This window comes from Hyla sarda, chromosome 10 (assembly GCF_029499605.1).
Source record: "Hyla sarda isolate aHylSar1 chromosome 10, aHylSar1.hap1, whole genome shotgun sequence".
Lineage (NCBI taxonomy): Eukaryota > Metazoa > Chordata > Amphibia > Anura > Hylidae > Hyla > Hyla sarda.
The window spans coordinates 27,694,941-27,712,497 of NC_079198.1; the positions used below are offsets into that span (position 1 = coordinate 27,694,941).

Sequence of the window (17,557 nt, forward strand, 5' to 3'; positions counted from 1 at the left end):
ATAACTAAAGGCACACAGAACAGGTATTGTGGTGGCTTTGGGCATTTTTATTTTTCTTCACTTCCCTGGAGCACCTCTTTAAAGGGATATTATGTGCTGCCTTACCCACATACCCCTGGAGAACATGGCTATATTATTTTTCTTTGTTCTGTAGCTGTATTGTATAGCTGCAAATTTACAACCACATTTATTCAAATACAAAAAAGCTGGGGGAATGGGAACATATAGGGAATGAACACAGACATATTGTATTGTCATGGGCTTTATGCTGCACAACGCTGTTTGTACATGAAGCTAGGGATAACAATATAAAGGTTACGCAATAAGATGCTGAGGTTATGAAACTACAATGAGTAAATTCCAGCAGCATCCACACACACAGGCCTCCGGGTATAGGGCAGAGTCATTAACACCAAGGTGTTCTGCTTCCCTCTAGTGGTTTTATTGTAAGACTACCAACATATTATCATGGAGCTGACGCCTCCCCTGACCTGTCTGTATAAGTACCGTATATTCTCTTTCACTTCTCCATAATATAACAACTTTGTAGCATCTTTTCTTGAAGTATTTTTAAAGTAATCCCATGAAAATTTAAATATGAAAAAAAAAATATACTAAAGGGGTTGTCCCTCCTCATGACTGCTATTTCCTGGCCACCACTAGCCTGTTTGCATTAGACGGAAGTGGTCAAGAAAGCCAAAAAGCAACATAAGCAAGGTACTATTCTTTTTACGTAACTGGGAGTCAGTTAAAAAATTAATTAAAATAAAGTCAATAGGAGTTACGCAAATTGTGTGGCTTTCAGCTGCTTTCGGCTTTCCCAACCACCCCCGGAGGATGTAAAAAATAAAAAATAAACACTTTAAAGGGGTTGTGCAGCGAAAAAGAACTTATCCACAGGGTAGGATATCCTGAATGTGCCCCGGCTCTCTGAGAGGAGCGCTTGCTGGGGACGGCACATGCTCAATTCATTTCTATGGAGTATAGCATTCAGGTCTCTTCGGTATAGAGAATGAATGGAGCATGTGCCATCCCCAGAAAACGCTCCTCTGAGAGAGCCAGGGCCCATGCAGGAGATCACGGGGGTTCCAGCTGTCAGACCCCCAGCAATCAGACACTTATTCTCTATCCTGTGGATAGGGAATAACTTACTTTTTGTTGCACAACCCCTTTAAGGCCTAATATGATCTTTTTTTGCCTTGGCAGCAGCTGCCTGACTATGGTTGTTAGTTACATTTAATGTTGGTCCCTTTCCATATCAGTTATACCCAGTATTTTCCCATTCAGTAAGCTATCTTGGGATGGATTTTCGCTTTCCAGTTGCACAACCTTACATTCATCTGCCACTTTCCATCCCAAGCCACCAACTTATTCAGATCCATTTGTAACAGTGCACTGTCCTTTATTGTGTTATCTACTATACACAGTACACTGTCCTCTATTGTGTTATCTACTATACACAGAGCACTGTCATCTATTGTGTTATCTACTATACGCAGTGCACTGTCCTCTATTGTGTTATCCACTTTACACAGTTAAAGGGGTACTCCACTGGAAAACATTTTTTTTTAATTAACTGGTGCCAGAAAGTTAGAAAGTTCTTTTCTTTTTGAATTTCCTTTCTGCCTGACCACTGTGCTCTCTGTTGACACCTCTGTCCATTTTAGGAACTGTCCGGAGCAGGATGGTTAGGTTTTCTATAGGGAATTGCTCCCACTTTGCTCTCTAACACCCCCCCCCCACCCCCACCACTCATCATTCCCCCACCCCCACCCCCTCTCTCATGATTTTTATATTTTTTATATTCCCTTGACCTGGCCGCACTCCGGCAGGCTCAAGTCAGGCGGCGGGTCTTGCGGGCTGTGCCTGTGCGGCCAGTATAAAAAGCAGGAGTGAGGGGGTGCTGATGAGTGGGGTGGGGGTAGAGAGCTGAGGGGAAATTAGCAGGGTAAAAGAGAGCAGGGGGGATGATGAGCAGGGGGGGGAATAATGAGCAAGGGGATGATGAGCGTGGGGATAATAAGCAGGGGGGTAGAGACTAAGGGGATAGAGAGAAGGGGGGAATGATGAGGCCGAGGGTAAATAATGAGGCAGGGGGTAAATGATGGAGCAGGGGGAATCACAGAGGAAAGGAGGCAAAAAGGGTAAAAAATGAGGCACACGGAGGAGGGAGGGGGGGTGGTAAATGTGCCACAGGGGCTGATAAAGGGGGAGGAAAAATGTGGCACTGGGGGGTGGGACTAAACAGAGGAGCAGGGGGATTCAAAGTTAGGGGGATGATAAGGCATTTAATCAGAGTTTCCAATAACCACCCTCTGTTTTCTATCACTGAGCCAGTTACTTACACACATTTCATTTTATGTACCAACCTTCATTCAGCACAGTATCAAATTCAGGAGAACAGCATTCTCTTCATTCATAGAAACTATTCCTATCTATAAAGTCATGGTATATATAAGTATATTATGCCATCTTTTTATGATTGGTCTATTAAGACCCAATCCTGAGAATGGAAGCTGTTTACCCCTGGAAAGCCAAGTGTCTGCAATTGCTGATTTGCAGGGGGAAAAAAATGCTGTGTGGTGTTGCAGCTCCGTTCCAATAAAGCAATTAGAGCTGTAATGTCCCAGTACAGGACATGGTCCTGCACTACCCTTAGGCCCTTTCAGGTTCAGACCCTCAGTGACCTGGGGGCTCCCCTGCAGGGTCTCCCCCTATTGTTTCCGGAATGTTGTGTATACTGCTTTAATGTATAGACAGGATCCTAATGTATAGATAGAGCAGATGACCTGTGAGAGGTTATCTCAAGGACCTGTAAGTCTGTCACATGTTATGTTATGCAGTCACATGATTTGTTGTCACATGTTCTCCCAGAGAGCACCAGCTTAACCTATGACCCGCAGCTTGACCAATGGGCCTTAGTCCAGCCCCCCAACTATATAAAGGGGCGGCCATTACAATTCTCGCTCTTGTACCATCAGTCTTTACTGAGACTAGCAACCACCAGAGATCTCAGTACCAGTGGCCAGCATCTGGAAGGCCACAAAGCTACAGTCATTCCAGTAAGTCAAAAGTCTATGTCTGCTGTCACTACAAATGGTCAAGTCCTGCATATAGTCAAGCCTCAAAATAATTGTCTCAAGTCTATTACAAGTACAATTGGTCCCAGCAAGCTGCGAGGTCCTTCTGGGTTCCTGGCCACCTCTCTGGGAATCTGGCCTAGCTGTGAAGATAATACCATCTATTTTAAACTCAGTAAAGCCTCCTCTAAACCATAACAGGTCGTGGACTCTCCTTTCCTTAACTAGCCATTGGAATAGCAGAGATATTTGTCACGATTCGGCTGGCTGGAGGTGGATCCTCTGTGCCAGAGAGGGATTGGCGTGGACCGTGTCGGTGGACCGGTTCTAAGTTGCTACTGGTATTCACCAGAGCCCGCCGCAAAGCGGGATGGTCTTGCAGTGGCGGTAGCAACCAGGTCGTATCCACCGGCAACGGCTCAACCTCTCTGACTGCTGAGATAAGCGCGGTACAAGGGAGTAGACAAGAGCAAGGTTGGACGTAGCAGAAGGTCAGGGCAGGCAGCAAGGATCGTAGTCAGGGGCAACGGCAGGAGGTCTGGAACACAGGCTAGGAACACACAAGGAAACGCTTTCACTGGCACAATGGCAACAAGATCCGGCAAGGGAGTGCAGGGGAAGTGAGGTATAAGTAGGGAAGTGCACAGGTGAAGGTACTGATTAAAACCTCATGCGCCAATCAGTGGCGCACCGGCCCTATAAATCGCAAAGACCCGCGCGCGCCGGGACAGCACAGACGGGGAACGGGTCTGGTAAGGGAATCGGGATGCGCATTGCGAGCGGGCGCGTCCCGCATCGCGAATCGCATCCCGGCTGGGAACATTATCGCAGCACACCCGGTCGGCAGGTCTGACCGGGGCGCTGTGAATAAGAGAACGCTGTGAGCGCTTCGGGGAGGAGCGGGGACCCGGAGCGCTCGGCGTAACAATATCGTTCGTGTGGTTCCGGTACCCGAAAACCACTCTGGCGTCACAAACACTAGGGGTTAACAACATCTTGCCCCAGGAGTTAATACCATCTGACCCCACCACCTACACTGCTACACCCGTGGTCCCGCCATACACCGGTGGTCCACCACAGAGCCAAGTTTAATACCCAATTTTTGCCAAAGGCAAAGAGGAAGTGTACAAAAAATACTGAACAACAACTAACCCCTAGGGGTTACTAATACCCTTTAATTCCTCTTGCCAGAAGAATAAAATGTAACTTTTATTAATGTGCACTAATATAATAGATTAAAACCTCAGCTCCTCAAAAAGGTCTTATTGAATTTGTTCCGTGGTCCCTCTTTATGGTGTTTGTAGTCACAACACTCTATAAAATTATCCTGAAACGAATATTGGCTTTAAAGGGATTATCATGGCATTACATGGCAGTACAATTATCCTTAAAGGAATGTTACCATTAGATATTATGTACTGCAGTAATGACACATTAATAACTGTGTATGCAGCAATACAATAACAGGTACTGTATATTATCAGACATGATGAGGCCTGGAAACGAAGACCACAGCCACAAGAGATCCAGATTCACATCCCTTATAACGTCCTTGGACCACTTTACCTCTATGTCATTGCCCCCTGCGTGGATCACCAATACATTGGGGGCTCTTTCCCTCCCAACAAAATACTGAATATGGGGCAGTAGCCTGGATCACAACAAACCTCCCCCATCCTAACCTGCACCTCTGAACGTGGGAATCCCAACCGATGGTCAGCCAGCCGCACATCTGCTCTTATGCTAGGAGATTTCCCGACGATCCTGAGTAAACAGGGATCAGCACCTACGAAACAAAAAGAGAAATAACAAACAAGTCATAATATACACCAACCCAACAATAGCTAACACCACATTACATCAGGTAAGGCCAAACATAAGCACAGAACCTCTCCAACTCCCATGTCTCAGACCCTATCAGTACACCTCTGTGGCCACACCAATACTAAAGGAATGCGAGCTATAATCTTCCGCCACACAGCCCACTTCCCGCAAGCACTTGCATAAAGCAAAAAAAAAACAACAACTACTATGTACTAGAATCAGGAAAAAAAACTTTCATCCGCATGAACCAATAAAGGCCCTCCCCCATCACCAACGAAAAATCCTGTTGACACGCCACTGGACACATGGCAAATCCCCACTACACCAACTTTACCCCTACCCAACTGATCCATCTTAAACTGGCGAACCCTGCATTCCAAAACTTCCCCGACCAAACAAATGTCTGTCATCAAGAGGCTCCTCACAACCCATTTGATGGGAGCCACCAGCTCCAAGATCCAAAATGCCCCAAAAAAGGCCAAGGTAAAAGCCAATTTAAACAACTTAAACCCTAAAAACTTGTCCTGGCAAACTCCATAAATGTTCTAGGAGCAGAAAAGACACTGGTTTCCACATATCCCTAGTAAATGCACCGCTCTGAAAACCTCTTACCGCCTGCTGCACATGGACCATCCCTCGATACTTAAAGGGGTACTCCGGTGCTTAGATATCTTATCCCCTATCCAAAGGATAGGGGATAAGATGCCTGATCGCGGGAGTCCCGCCGCTGGGGACCCCCGGGATCATGCACGCGGCACCCCGTTTGTAATCAGTCCCCGGAGCATGTTGGCTCCGGGACTGATTACCGGCGACTACAGGGCGGGCGGCGTGTGACAGCTATCACGCTCCCTCCCATAGGCTTGCATTGAGGGGCGGAGCGTGACGTCACACGGGGGAGGAGGCGTGACGTCACACGCCGCTGGCCTGGTGGTCGCCTGTAATCAGTCCTGGAGCGAACACGCCCCGGGGACTGATTACAAACGGGGTGCCGCGTGCATGATCCCGGGGGTCCCCAGCTGCGGGACTCCCGCGATCAGGAATCTTATACCCTATCCTTTGGATAGGGGAAAAGATGTGTAAGCACCGGAGAACCCCTTTAAGGTCAAAACAGGCTGTTGAGTAAAGGGGTTAATAATATGGGCAGAACCCTAGGGACAAATAGTAATCCCAGAGTAAACAATACAAGTAGTAGACAGCACAGATCTGGCCTCTGACAATGGAAAACCAAATTTTAAGCGAACAGATGAACTAAGAAGAGAATGACTGGAACCAATGAAGAAAACTTCACCTACATAATGGATCAGACCAACCTGCACCTAAAAAAATAATGGCATATTGCTGGCATCTGACATGTGGAGGGCATCCTTAGGCTATGTTCACGTTTCTGAACGTAAAAATTCAGGCACACTAATTCCGCTCAGAAATTCTGTTGTACCAGAGACCTCATTGTTTTCAATGGGATAAGTGCTGCACTTTGCACGTGGCGGATTTTCCGTGTCGGAAACATCTGGTGCTGAAGTTCTAATTTCTTTCTGCAGAATCCACTCAGTAATGCATTGCCATCTATGAAGACTGTGGGCAGCTGCTGTCTGTGGAATATCCACCTGGAAATGTTTTCGGGCAGACATTCTGCCATGTAAACATAGCCGCAGAAAGAATTGACATGTAAATTCTTTCTGTGGAATCTGCATGGAAATGCATTGCCACATTTTAGATGCCTAATTTTCAAGTGGTCCTAGCACCATCTAGCGCTGTCAAGCGCAGCCCATTAACGGGACTGGCACTGTTTCTGTCAGGAAAAAAAAAAAATTCTAATCTCTCTAAAAATTCTCGCAAAGGGGCTGCTCCACCCTACTGATAATCATTTTATTGTTAACAAAGTGGATGTAGTGGGGTCAAAAAGGAAACTGAAACTTTTTACCAATAATTGTTCCGCCCATGGAAATAAAACTATTGATTACAAAGGCTGAGTTAATTTTGTCGTATGCAAAAACAGAGTCAACCATATTATTGTGTATAATGTAAGATGAAGTCACGTCATGTTTTTGTCTCCGTTTCACCATTTTCGTTACAGTCTGCTTAATTTTTCTTATTGCAAAAAACATGCTTTTGTGTATGCCAGAAAAACGTATATGTTTGTTTTTTATATACCGTATATACTCGAGTATAAGCCGACCCGAATATAAGCCGAGGCCCCTAATTTCACCCCAAAATCCCAGGAAAAGTTATTGACTCGAGTATAAGCCTAGGGTGGGAAATACATCATCCCCCTGTCATCATCCAGACTCCCGTCATTAACACCCTCATCATCATCACCCTGTCATCATCCCACACCCCCCCTTCATCATCCCCCTGTCATCATCCCACACCCCCCTTCATCATTCCCCTGTCATCATCCCCCCCCCTTCATCATCCCCCTGTCATCATCCCACACCCCCCCTTCATCATCCCCTTGTCATCATTCCACACCACCCTTCATCATTCCCCTGTCATCATCCCACACCCCCCTTCATCATCCCCTTGTCATCATCACCACATGTCATCAGCCCCCCCCCCCCTTCATCATCATCACCGCTTGTCAAAGTCTGATACAGTGGTCTTCAACCTGAGGACCTCCAGATGTTTCAAAACTACAACTCCCAGCAAGCCCGGGCAGCCATCGGCTGTCCGGGCTTGCTGGGAGTTGTTGTTTTGAAACATCTGGAGATCCGCAGGTTGAAGACCACTGCTGCCTTCGACATCATCCAGACCCCCCCACCCCCTTTAGTTTTGTACTCACCTCCGCTCGGCGGGACGTTAGGGTGCGCTGGTCCGGTGCTGCAGGCCTGTCCGGTGAGGAGGTCGTCCTGTGGGATAGTCGTTCCAGGCTGTCCATATTCACCGGGGGGGCCTCTTCTGCATGCTTCAGGCCCGGAATAGAGGTGTTGCCTTGACGACGACGCAGAGGGACGTTGCTAATGAACGTCCCTGTGCGTTGTCGTCAAGGCAACGTGACTATTCCGGGGCCGGTCCCGAAGCGCAGAGAAGAGGCCCCCCCCGGTGAAGATGGCAGCCTGGAACGACTATCCCACCAGACGACCTCCCCACCGGACAGTTCTGCAGCACCGGACCAGCGCACCATAACGTCCCGCCGAGCGGAGGTGAGTACAAAACTAAAGGGGGTGGGTGGTCTGGATGATGTCGAAGGCCGCAGTGGTCTTCAACCTGTGGACCTTCAGAGGTTTCAAAACTACAACTCCCAGCAAGCCCAGACAACCGATGGCTGCCCGGGCTTGCTGGGAGTTGTAGTTTTGAAACCTCTGGAGGTCCGCAGGTTGAAGACCACTGAGGGTGGAGAGTTCACTCGAGTATAAGCCGAGGGGGGTTTTTTCAGCACGAAAAATCGTGCTGAAAAACTCGGCTTATACTCGAGTATATACGGTATATTGTAAGTCAACGGGAGAAAGATACAGCAGCATTTGTGTTTTATCATCCGTTACTGTATACGTTTTTTTTCCTTTAAGGGTCTATGCACACCTACAGTATCCTGAACATATTTGATGCACAGGATTTGAAGCATCAAATATGCCCAGGATACTGTACGTGTGAATACGTCCCAAGGGTAGAGTAACACACAGTGCACATACTTGGCTGTGTATGCGCTAGAAGCAGACACACAGGGCTTTCCGCACCGCAGCCCTGTGTGTGCAGTGAGGTTCAGAGACAGGCCGAGCACACTGACGTAACTGTGACGCGTGGGCTAGAGATGAGCAAGCTTACAGTAAATTCGATTCGTCACGAACTTCTCGGCTCGGCAGTTGATGACTTATCCTGCATGAATTAGTTGAGCTTTCAAGAGTCTCCTAGGACTGTATCCACCTTTTCCAGCCCACCGGAGCACCTGAAAGCTGAACTAATTTATGCAGGATAAGTCATCAACTGCCGAGCCGAGAAGTTTGTGACAAATCGAATTTACTGTAAGTTTGCTCATCTCTAGCGTGGGCCGTCTCTGAACCTTACTGCACACACAGGGCAGAGGTGGGGAAAGCCGTGTGTCTGCTTCTAGCACATATGCAGTGTATTTCCCGCTGCCCGGCAGCTTCCTCGCAGCGCATGTGCTGTGTATTACCCTACCCTAAGGGTGCATTCACACGTACAGTATCCTGCGCACACTTGATACTGCATATTTGAAGCTGCAGATTTTATGCTGCAGAGTTCAATGTAAATCTGCAGCATCAACTATGCGCAGGATAGTGTACGTGAATACGGCGTAAAAACATTTACATTTAACGGACAGCAAAAACATAATGTGAACCTAACCTAAGTTAATAGGAAATAGAAATGCATACAGCACCATCTGTTTTAGCAACCGTTACCCATATGGGAGAGATTTATCAAAACCTGTCCAGAGGAAAAGTTGCTGAGTTGCCCATAGCAACCAATCAGATCGCTTCTTTCATTTTTGAAAAGGCCTCTGAAAAATGAAAGAAGCGATCTGATGGGTTGCTATGGGCAACTCAGCAACTTTTCCTCTGGACAGATTTTTTTTATTAATTTGTTTGTCAATATTAGCAGGGAAAATAGAAAAATAGGTTATTTTTGCGAACTGCAGTCCATTTACCAATCTGGTCGTATTATTGCTGGTACTGAAAGTAAATTGTCCTTGCTATGTCATAAAGTGGCCACCAGGTGTCACCAGTGGAGCCTTCAGCACGGCGCATGCGCTCTTCACTAGTTTCAAGCTGTGTCAAAGCGTCAGGCATCACTAATCGATCGACGAGGTGAAGGCCTGTGTCTGTATACAAAGCGGCGCTCCTCTAGCCGCCCTGCGCCGCCGGCGTGTCGCTGGTGTAGCGCTGTTGGAGCTTCCGGGAGGAGAATTGGGGGCACAGCATCTCCTGGACCCTGTGCCCGGGCAGAGGGGCACACACCCTGCCCCCCCGGGGATACGTCTCCTGGCAGAATTGAGGTACATGTGCGAGGCATGCATGGGAGGGGGCGTGCCATAGACGGCTATAACACCAGCCATACTGTGTGTGTCCAGCAGCTGGAGGACTACTGTGCCCAGCATGCCTTACTCGTATAGAAAGAATGTGTGTGTTATCTGTGAGTATTAATTGGGCACAGATTTTGCAGCAAGCAGTGGTCTATAAACAGTAATCTCCAAACAGGAGCCCTCCAGATGGTGCAAAACTACAACTCCCAGCATGCCCGGACAGCCAACGGCTGTCCGGGCATGCTGGGAGTTGTAGTTTTGCAACCGTTAAAGACTACGGGTCTATAAATAAAGTTTGATCATGGTGTAATTCGAGGGATTTTTCAGTTTCCCATGAATAAATCCTAATACCTTTTTTATGACTAGAAATATCTCTGCTTGCTGTCGTTGAATCTGACCATTCCGGGTTAAATCCGATGGCTGTACAGACACGGTGCCTCAAGCAGCCATGCTGGGAGTTGTAGTTTTGGAACAGCTGGAGAGCCACAGGTTGGGAGGGGGAGTCATGGCTATAATGTATTGGTTTGTAGTTCAGGTTGTTGGGGTTATCCAGGAAAAAAACAAAACTTTATATATATATATATATATATATATATATATATAATCAACTGGCTCCAGAAAGTCAAACAGATTTGTAAATGACATCTATAAAATAAAAAAGAACTTAATCCTTTCGGTACTTATGAGCTGCTGAAGTTGAGTTGTTCTTTGTCTAAATGCTCTCTGATTACACGTGTCTCGGGAACTGTCCAGAGTAGAAGCAAATCCCCATAGAAAACCTCTTCTACTCTGTGCAGTTCTCGAGACAGACAGAGATGTCAGCAGAGAGCACTGTTGCCAGACAGAAAAGAACAACTCAACTTCAGCAGCTTATAATTATTGGAAGGATTAAGATTTTTGAATAGAAGTAATTTACAAATCTGTTTAACTTTCTGGAGCCAGTTGATATATATCAAAAAGTTTGTTTTTCCTGGAATAACCCTTTAATTTGTTACATTGCATTTCTGCAACAAATAAGGTGATCTGATCATTGCTGACTATAGCATTGTCAATAGTTGGCACCTAAATGAATGGAGTGGCAGCCAGGCAAGCACACTACCGCGTTGTTCTTGATTGGTGGGGGGTTCTGGCAGACGGTCCCCCAGAGATGATACATTTTGTCACCTATCCAGTGCATAGGCGGTAAGTTGTAAACTTGGTATGACACGCTTAAAGGGGTAGTCCAGTGGTGAAAAACGTATCCCCTATCCTAAGGATAGGGAATAAGTTTGAGATCGCGGGGGGTCCGACCGCTGGGTCCCCCTGCGATCTCTCTGTACGGGGCCCCGGCTCTCGGCCCAGATAGCGGGTGTCGACCCCCGCACGAAGCGGCAGCCGACACACCCCCTCAATACATCTCTGTGGCAGAGCCGGAGATTGCCGAAGGCTCTGCCATAGAGTTGTATTGACGCCCCCTTCCCGCGGGCTGTCGCGGCTCCGTACAGGAGATAGCGGGGGGCCCCAGCGGTCAGACCCCCCGCGATCTGCAACTTATCCCCTATCCTTAGGATAGGGGATAAGTTGCTCACCACTGAGTCACCACTGGGCTACTCCTTTAAAGCAGTGATCTCCAAACTGTGGACCTCCAGCTGTTGCAAAACTACAACTCCCAGCATGCCGGACAGCCAAAGGCTGTCGGGCATGCTGGGAGTTGTAATTTTGCAACAGCTGGAGGTCCACAGTTTGGACGCCATTGATTTAAAGGGGTACTCCACTGGAAAACAGATTTGGAAATAACTTCAATTAAAAAAAATCTTAACCCTTCCAGTACTTATCAGCTGCCGTATGCTCCCCAGGAAGTTATTTTCTTTTTGAATTTCCTTTCTGTCTGATCACAGTGCTCTCTGCTGACACCTCAGCATTTTAGGAACTGTCCAGAGTAGGAGTAAATCCCCATAGCAAACCTCTCCTGGTCTGGACAATTCCTAAAATGGACAGAGGTGTCAGCAGAGAGCACTGTGGTCAGACAGAAAAGAAATTCCTCTGTAGTATACAGCAGCTGATAAGTACTGGAAGGATTAAGATTTTTTTTTTTAAATAGAAGTCATTTACAAATCTGTTTAACTTTCTGGCACCAGTTGATTTAAATAAAAATGTTTTCCAGGGGAGTACCCCTTTTAAACTGAAGCCAGTACCCATTTACAACTGAAGCCAGTCCCAATTTAGACAAGCCTTTATATTTCAATAGAAACTCATATAATGTAACATGGAGCATCCAGATCCCCTAGATCAGTGTTTCCCAACTATGGTGCCTACAGGTGTTGCAAAACTACAACTCCCAGCATGCCTGGACAGCCAAAGGCTGTCCAGGCATGCTGGGAGTTGTAGTTTTGCAACATCTGGAGGCACCCTGGCTGGGAAACACTGCCCTAGATCATGAGGCTCTACCGTTATGCTCCTCTCACTGATAGTATTTAGTCCTTAGGTCCTGTTAGTTGTCCAAATAAAGTAACCCCTTTGCATATACACACCAGGAGTCGGATCCTCCAGTCAGACACTTTTAACAAATCCTGATGTTGGTCTCCACAGATCTTAAAGAACAGTCACAGCCATGGACGCATCTACCCAGGGGAATGGAGGCGTAGTGTCTGACGTTGTCTTTGTTATAGAAGGAACAGCGAATTTGGGACCTTACTTTGAGTCTTTGAGGAAACATTATCTCCTTCCTGCAATAGAGTAAGTTATAATATGTATACAGCACCTCAAAACACCTGATATCCACTTTTGGAGCATCCTTTTAACCCCTTAAGGACGCAGTGCGTACCTGTGCGCCCTGAGTCTGCTCCCTTTCTATAACGCAGGGCATGTGGCTAATAGCGCGCGGCACCCTCTAGACGTGGCGTTCAAAGTTGATTATCGCGTCTAAAGTGAAAGTAAAGTACTGCCGGTTAGTGCAGTGGGCTGTTGAGGACCGCCACAGCTGGCAGACACAAGGAGGGTCCTTACCTGCCTCCTGCATCGCCGAATGACTGCTCAGTGCCTGAGATCCAGGCATGAGCAGTCAAGCGGCAGAATCATCGATCAATGTCAATTATCCTATGAGATAACAAAGATCGATGTAAAAGATCAGTGTGTGCAGTGTTATAGCCACTAGAGGAGGAAAAAACGAAAGTGCAAAATTGGAAAAACCCTGAGTCCTTAAAGGGGTTCTCCAGTGCTTAGACATCTTATCCCCTATCCAAAGGATAGGGGATAAGATGCCTGATCGCGGGACTCCCGCCGCTGGGGACCCCTGGGATCTTGCACGCGGCACCCCATTTGTAATCAGTCCCCGGAGCGTGTTCGCTCCGGGTCTGATTACGGTCGACCACACGGCCCGCGGCGTGTGACGTCACGCCTCCGCCCCCGTGTGACGTCACGCCTCCGCCCGTCAATTCAAGCCTACGGGAGGGGGCGTGATGGCTGTCACGCCCCCTCCTGTGCTCTTGCATTGAGGGGCGGAGGCGTGACGTCACACGGGGGCGGAGGCGTGACGTCACACGGGGGCGGAGGCGTGACGTCACACGCCGCCGGCCTTGTGGTCGTCCGTAATCAGACCCTGAGTGAACATGCTCCGGGGACTGATTACAAACGGGGTGCTGCGTGCAAGATCCCGGGGGTCCCCAGCGGCGGGACTCCCGCAATCAGGCATCTTATCCCCTATCCTTTGGATAGGGGATAAGATGTCTAAGCACCAGCGAACCCCTTTAAAGTGGTACTTCGCCCCAGGACATCTTATCCCCTATCCAAAGGATAGGGGATAAGATGTCTGATCGCGGGGGTCCTGCTGCTGGGGACCTCCGGGATCTCGGCTGCAGCACCCCGCTGTCATCACTGCACAGAACAAACTCGCTCTGTGCGTAATGACGGGCAATACAGGGGCTGGAGCATCGTAACGCCACGGCTCCACCCCCTCGTCTCGTCATGGTCCGCCCCCTCAATACAAGTCTATGGGAGTTGGCGTGGCGGCTGTCACGCCCCCTCCCATAGACTTGCCTTAAGGGGACGGGCTGTGACCTTACGAGGGGGCGTAATGGCTGCCACGGGCCCATCATTACGCACAGAGTGAGTTTGCTCTGTGCAGTAATGACAGCGGGGTGCTGCAGCCGAGATCCTGGCGGTCCCCAGCAGCGGGTCCTTTGGGTAGGGGATAAGATGTCCTTGGGCGGAGTACACCTTTAAAGGAAATCTGTCATCAGAATCACCCGCACTAAACCTGTTACACAGGCTTGTAGTGCTGGTGATCCTGATTAAAACGCTTCTTACCCGGTTAAATATGGTTCAGCGGTTCTTAAGATATCTTTATTTTTAGTTTTCTGTTATTCCCTGGCTTCGGACTCAGTGGGAGGAGTTATCATCTGGGACTCGGCCACACGTCATTCTAGCTGGGCGGAGCTGCCAACCGGCTCATGAATATTCATGAACTTATCCTCCTGGTCTAACTACTTTTTCTAGGGGAGAACGCCGCTTCCGGGTATACGGAACGCGGCGCATGCGAGACCCTCCCCACCAGACCTAGAAAAAGGAGTTAGACCATGAGGATAAGTTCATGAATATTCATGAGCCGGTTGGCAGCTCCGCCCAGCTAGAATGACGTGTGGCCGAGTCCGAGATGATAACTCCTCCCACTGAGTCCCAAGCCAGGGAATAACAGAAAACTAAAAATAAAGATATCTTAAGAACCGCTCAACCATATTTAACCAGGTAAGAAGCGTTTTAATCAGGATCACCCGCACTACAAGCCTGTGTAACAGGTTTAGTGCGGGTGATTCTAATCACAGATTTCCTTTAAGAGGTTAAAGGGGTTTTCCCACCAACAACACTTCACGGTCTGTGACTGCTTAAAGGGTACTCCGCTGCTCAGCGTTTGGAACAAACTGTTACGAACGCTGGAGCCGGCGCCGGGAGCTCGTGATGTCATAGCCCCACCCCCTCAATGCGAGTCTATGGGAGGGGGCGTGACGACTGTCACGCCCCCTCCCATAGACTTGCATTAAGGGGGCAGGGCGTGATGTCATGAGGGGCGGGGCTATGACCTCACAAGCTGCCGGCTCCTACTTTCGGAACAGTTTGTTCCAAACGCTAAGCAGCGGAGTACCCCTTTAAGGTAAGTACAATACATTGCTCAAGCTGCGGTGCAGTTGCATTACTGCATTCTATTCTGATGGAAGTCTCGGGACCCTACTCTTAAGATTGCAGGAGATTTCAGCAGTCGGCCCCCCAGTGATCATACACTTATGCCCTATTCTGTGGATATGAGATAAGTTGTTGATGAGACAATCCCTGCAATGGGATGTCAGGGCTCAGTTCAGCCGCTGCACTTACTGTCTCGGTTTACTCAAAGGTCTAGTCTAGAGATGCATGAAGGATGCGTGCCAACCCCCGCTTTGTGCGCGAGGAGAGCTGGAGCACCGTACAGGAGTTCACAGCCGTCGGAACCCCGCAATAAGACACTGATACTTTATCCTTTGGATAAATTGTGCTACATTTATTACTCACTAGAACATGCAGATGCTTTACATGTCTTTATGTGTCTAGCTTCTGTGTTTGACTCACAAATTTCTCTGTTCTGCTGCTCACTCATTCTGACATCCACTGCTCAGGAAGGGGCATGTCCGAGGCAAGAACTGAACGTGTCGGACCTCACTCACCTTGCATCAACTTCCTCCCTGAGTATGTTGTGTTGTGCTAGGTCTCTTCATCAAATCACTGCAGGCTGCTGTTTTCAGACCGGAGTCTGATAGACAGGAAAGCAGTGAGCACAATGGAGCGCTAGTCCAGCCCTCATTTACTGGACTTTGTCCTGGCTTGTGCTTTAGCTTGAGCAAAGAGGATGCTACAGCAGGACAGGATTATGCTCTGGGTGTTAAAGGGTTACAAGCCATGATTTCTTAAAAAAAAAAAAAAATATATATATATATATATATATATTTAGAAAGGTTAATGTTTTGAGAAGATGTACAACATATAGAATGTTTTTGATTCTGACCGTGCGGATTTAAACGGGAAGATAGGTTATATATGTTCTGTTATTGCCAAGTCTTCACAATCTTTATATTCTCTTTCCCATAAGGTATTTTAATGGTGGCCCTCCAGCAGAAACAGACTTTGGAGGAGACGTGAGTATTGCATTTTGGTTATAAATGAAGAGCAGTGAGTATGATAATACCCCCATCTGCTAGCTGGCAATATCTTGTTTTTCAGTATGGCGGCACTCAGTATAGTCTTGTGGTCTTCAACACTGTGGACTGCGCTCCAGAGTCCTATGTCCAGTGTCACGCTCCCACCAGCAGCGCTTATGAGTTTGTTCAGTGGCTGGACAGTATTATGTAAGTCTGCCATTTTTTTTTTCTTTTTGTGTTAATGTCTGTTACTTTATGTTTGAAGACTAGATTTTTAAAAATATGTTCACTTGCATGTAGCAGAACTTTTAATCCCCCACCATACCAAGAAGTCTTGATAGCAACATTTTCTGTTTTTTATTCCGTGCACGTGCAGGTTTATGGGAGGTGGCGGTGAAAGCTGTAGCCTCATCGCTGAAGGACTTAGCACTGCCCTTCAACTCTTTGATGACTTCAAGAAGATGAGGGAACAGATGTAAGTGACCCAGAGATTACCATCAGCCAGATGGAGAAAATAATAATGTTCATGAGCAGATTATATGGTTGGCTCTTCATTTATTTATTAATCACTGGGGTACCGGAAACCAGCAGAGATCAGCTGATCACTGGAGCAGCTATTGACAAGGGTTGCTTTTATCATTGACCTGAGCCAGCTTCTGGTTGCCATATTGGTTGCAGAAATTATGCTGGTCTATTACAGCAGGAAACATGAGAGCAGCATCATAACTTGTGAGAGAGATGACTGTAGGGCAATAGTCACATCATCTACTGAAGAAGGAAAAGACCAGGATGATCTCAGTTTAATTGCCATATCATATATGAATAATGGGTTCTGTCATTGCTTTCTTGCTGGTTACCTTACTAGGATTCTGTGCTTTGACGATAACACTTGATCATTTGTCTCATGTAGCGGCCAGACTCACAAGGTTTGCATCCTGATCTGCAATTCTCCACCATACTTGCTTCCAGCCGTAGAGAGCACAACCTACTCTGGGTACACAACGGAGAACCTGGTCCAGAAGATTGGAGAGGTATTGTTTGCAATCAAATACTGTAACAAAAAAGAAATGTAAATTCTAATAATTTTTGAATTTTTATTTTTTTTTGATGGCTTTGATTTCATGAATAGTTCTAGTCGAGTTTCTCACGCAGTTTCATTGTCTCTTCAGAGAGGGATCCATTTCTCAATTATTTCTCCCCGGAAGCTGCCAGCCCTGAGGACACTTTTTGAGAAAGCCATGCCAGTAGGTAGTATGATGGAGCCACAGCCCAAGGACTATAGTCAGGACCCTCGACACATGATACTTATTCGAGGAATGGTCCTTCCAGGTTAGTTACTTGGTTCACCTTTGTAAAATAGGAAGATTTGTATCAGAGTTTTGTTATTAAAGGAGAACTATTGTGCACAAACATGTATCCCCTATCCAAAGGATAGGAGATAATTTTTAGATAATGGGGCGTCTGACCACTGGGATCCCCCGCAATCTTCTCTCCAGGAAAGGGTTCGTGTCAACCCCCAGTGCGGTGCGGCGGCCGAC

The 17,557-nt window shown here is 47.4% G+C and overlaps 1 protein-coding gene and 1 long non-coding RNA gene across 5 annotated transcripts in view; one reads left to right on the plus strand and one right to left on the minus strand.

Annotated features, from left to right (window-relative positions):
• The window catches only part of LOC130293349 (uncharacterized), a 133,490-nt gene extending 123,865 nt beyond the window's left edge, over window positions 1-9,625 (minus strand). Inside the window, exons 1-2 of the long non-coding RNA XR_008848184.1 lie at window positions 9,505-9,625; window positions 4,769-4,866 (exon numbers count right to left, since the gene is read on the minus strand). This is a non-coding gene — a long non-coding RNA (uncharacterized LOC130293349). The remainder of the gene's footprint in view (window positions 1-4,768; window positions 4,867-9,504) is intronic.
• A 69-nt stretch (window positions 9,626-9,694) lies between these two features.
• The window catches only part of MED25 (mediator complex subunit 25), a 53,853-nt gene continuing 45,990 nt past the window's right edge, over window positions 9,695-17,557 (plus strand). For 3 of the 4 annotated variants that reach the window (XM_056541911.1, XM_056541914.1, XM_056541913.1), the window contains exons 1-7: window positions 9,695-9,852; window positions 12,448-12,594; window positions 15,971-16,016; window positions 16,102-16,226; window positions 16,396-16,494; window positions 16,930-17,050; window positions 17,189-17,348. In XM_056541911.1, the coding sequence (XP_056397886.1) occupies window positions 12,470-12,594; window positions 15,971-16,016; window positions 16,102-16,226; window positions 16,396-16,494; window positions 16,930-17,050; window positions 17,189-17,348 (676 nt within the window). In that variant the 5' untranslated portion in view covers window positions 9,695-9,852; window positions 12,448-12,469. Of the gene's footprint in view, window positions 9,853-10,924; window positions 11,062-12,447; window positions 12,595-15,970; window positions 16,017-16,101; window positions 16,227-16,395; window positions 16,495-16,929; window positions 17,051-17,188; window positions 17,349-17,557 lie in introns of those variants that run through there. The other variant, XM_056541912.1, reaches the window with a different exon arrangement.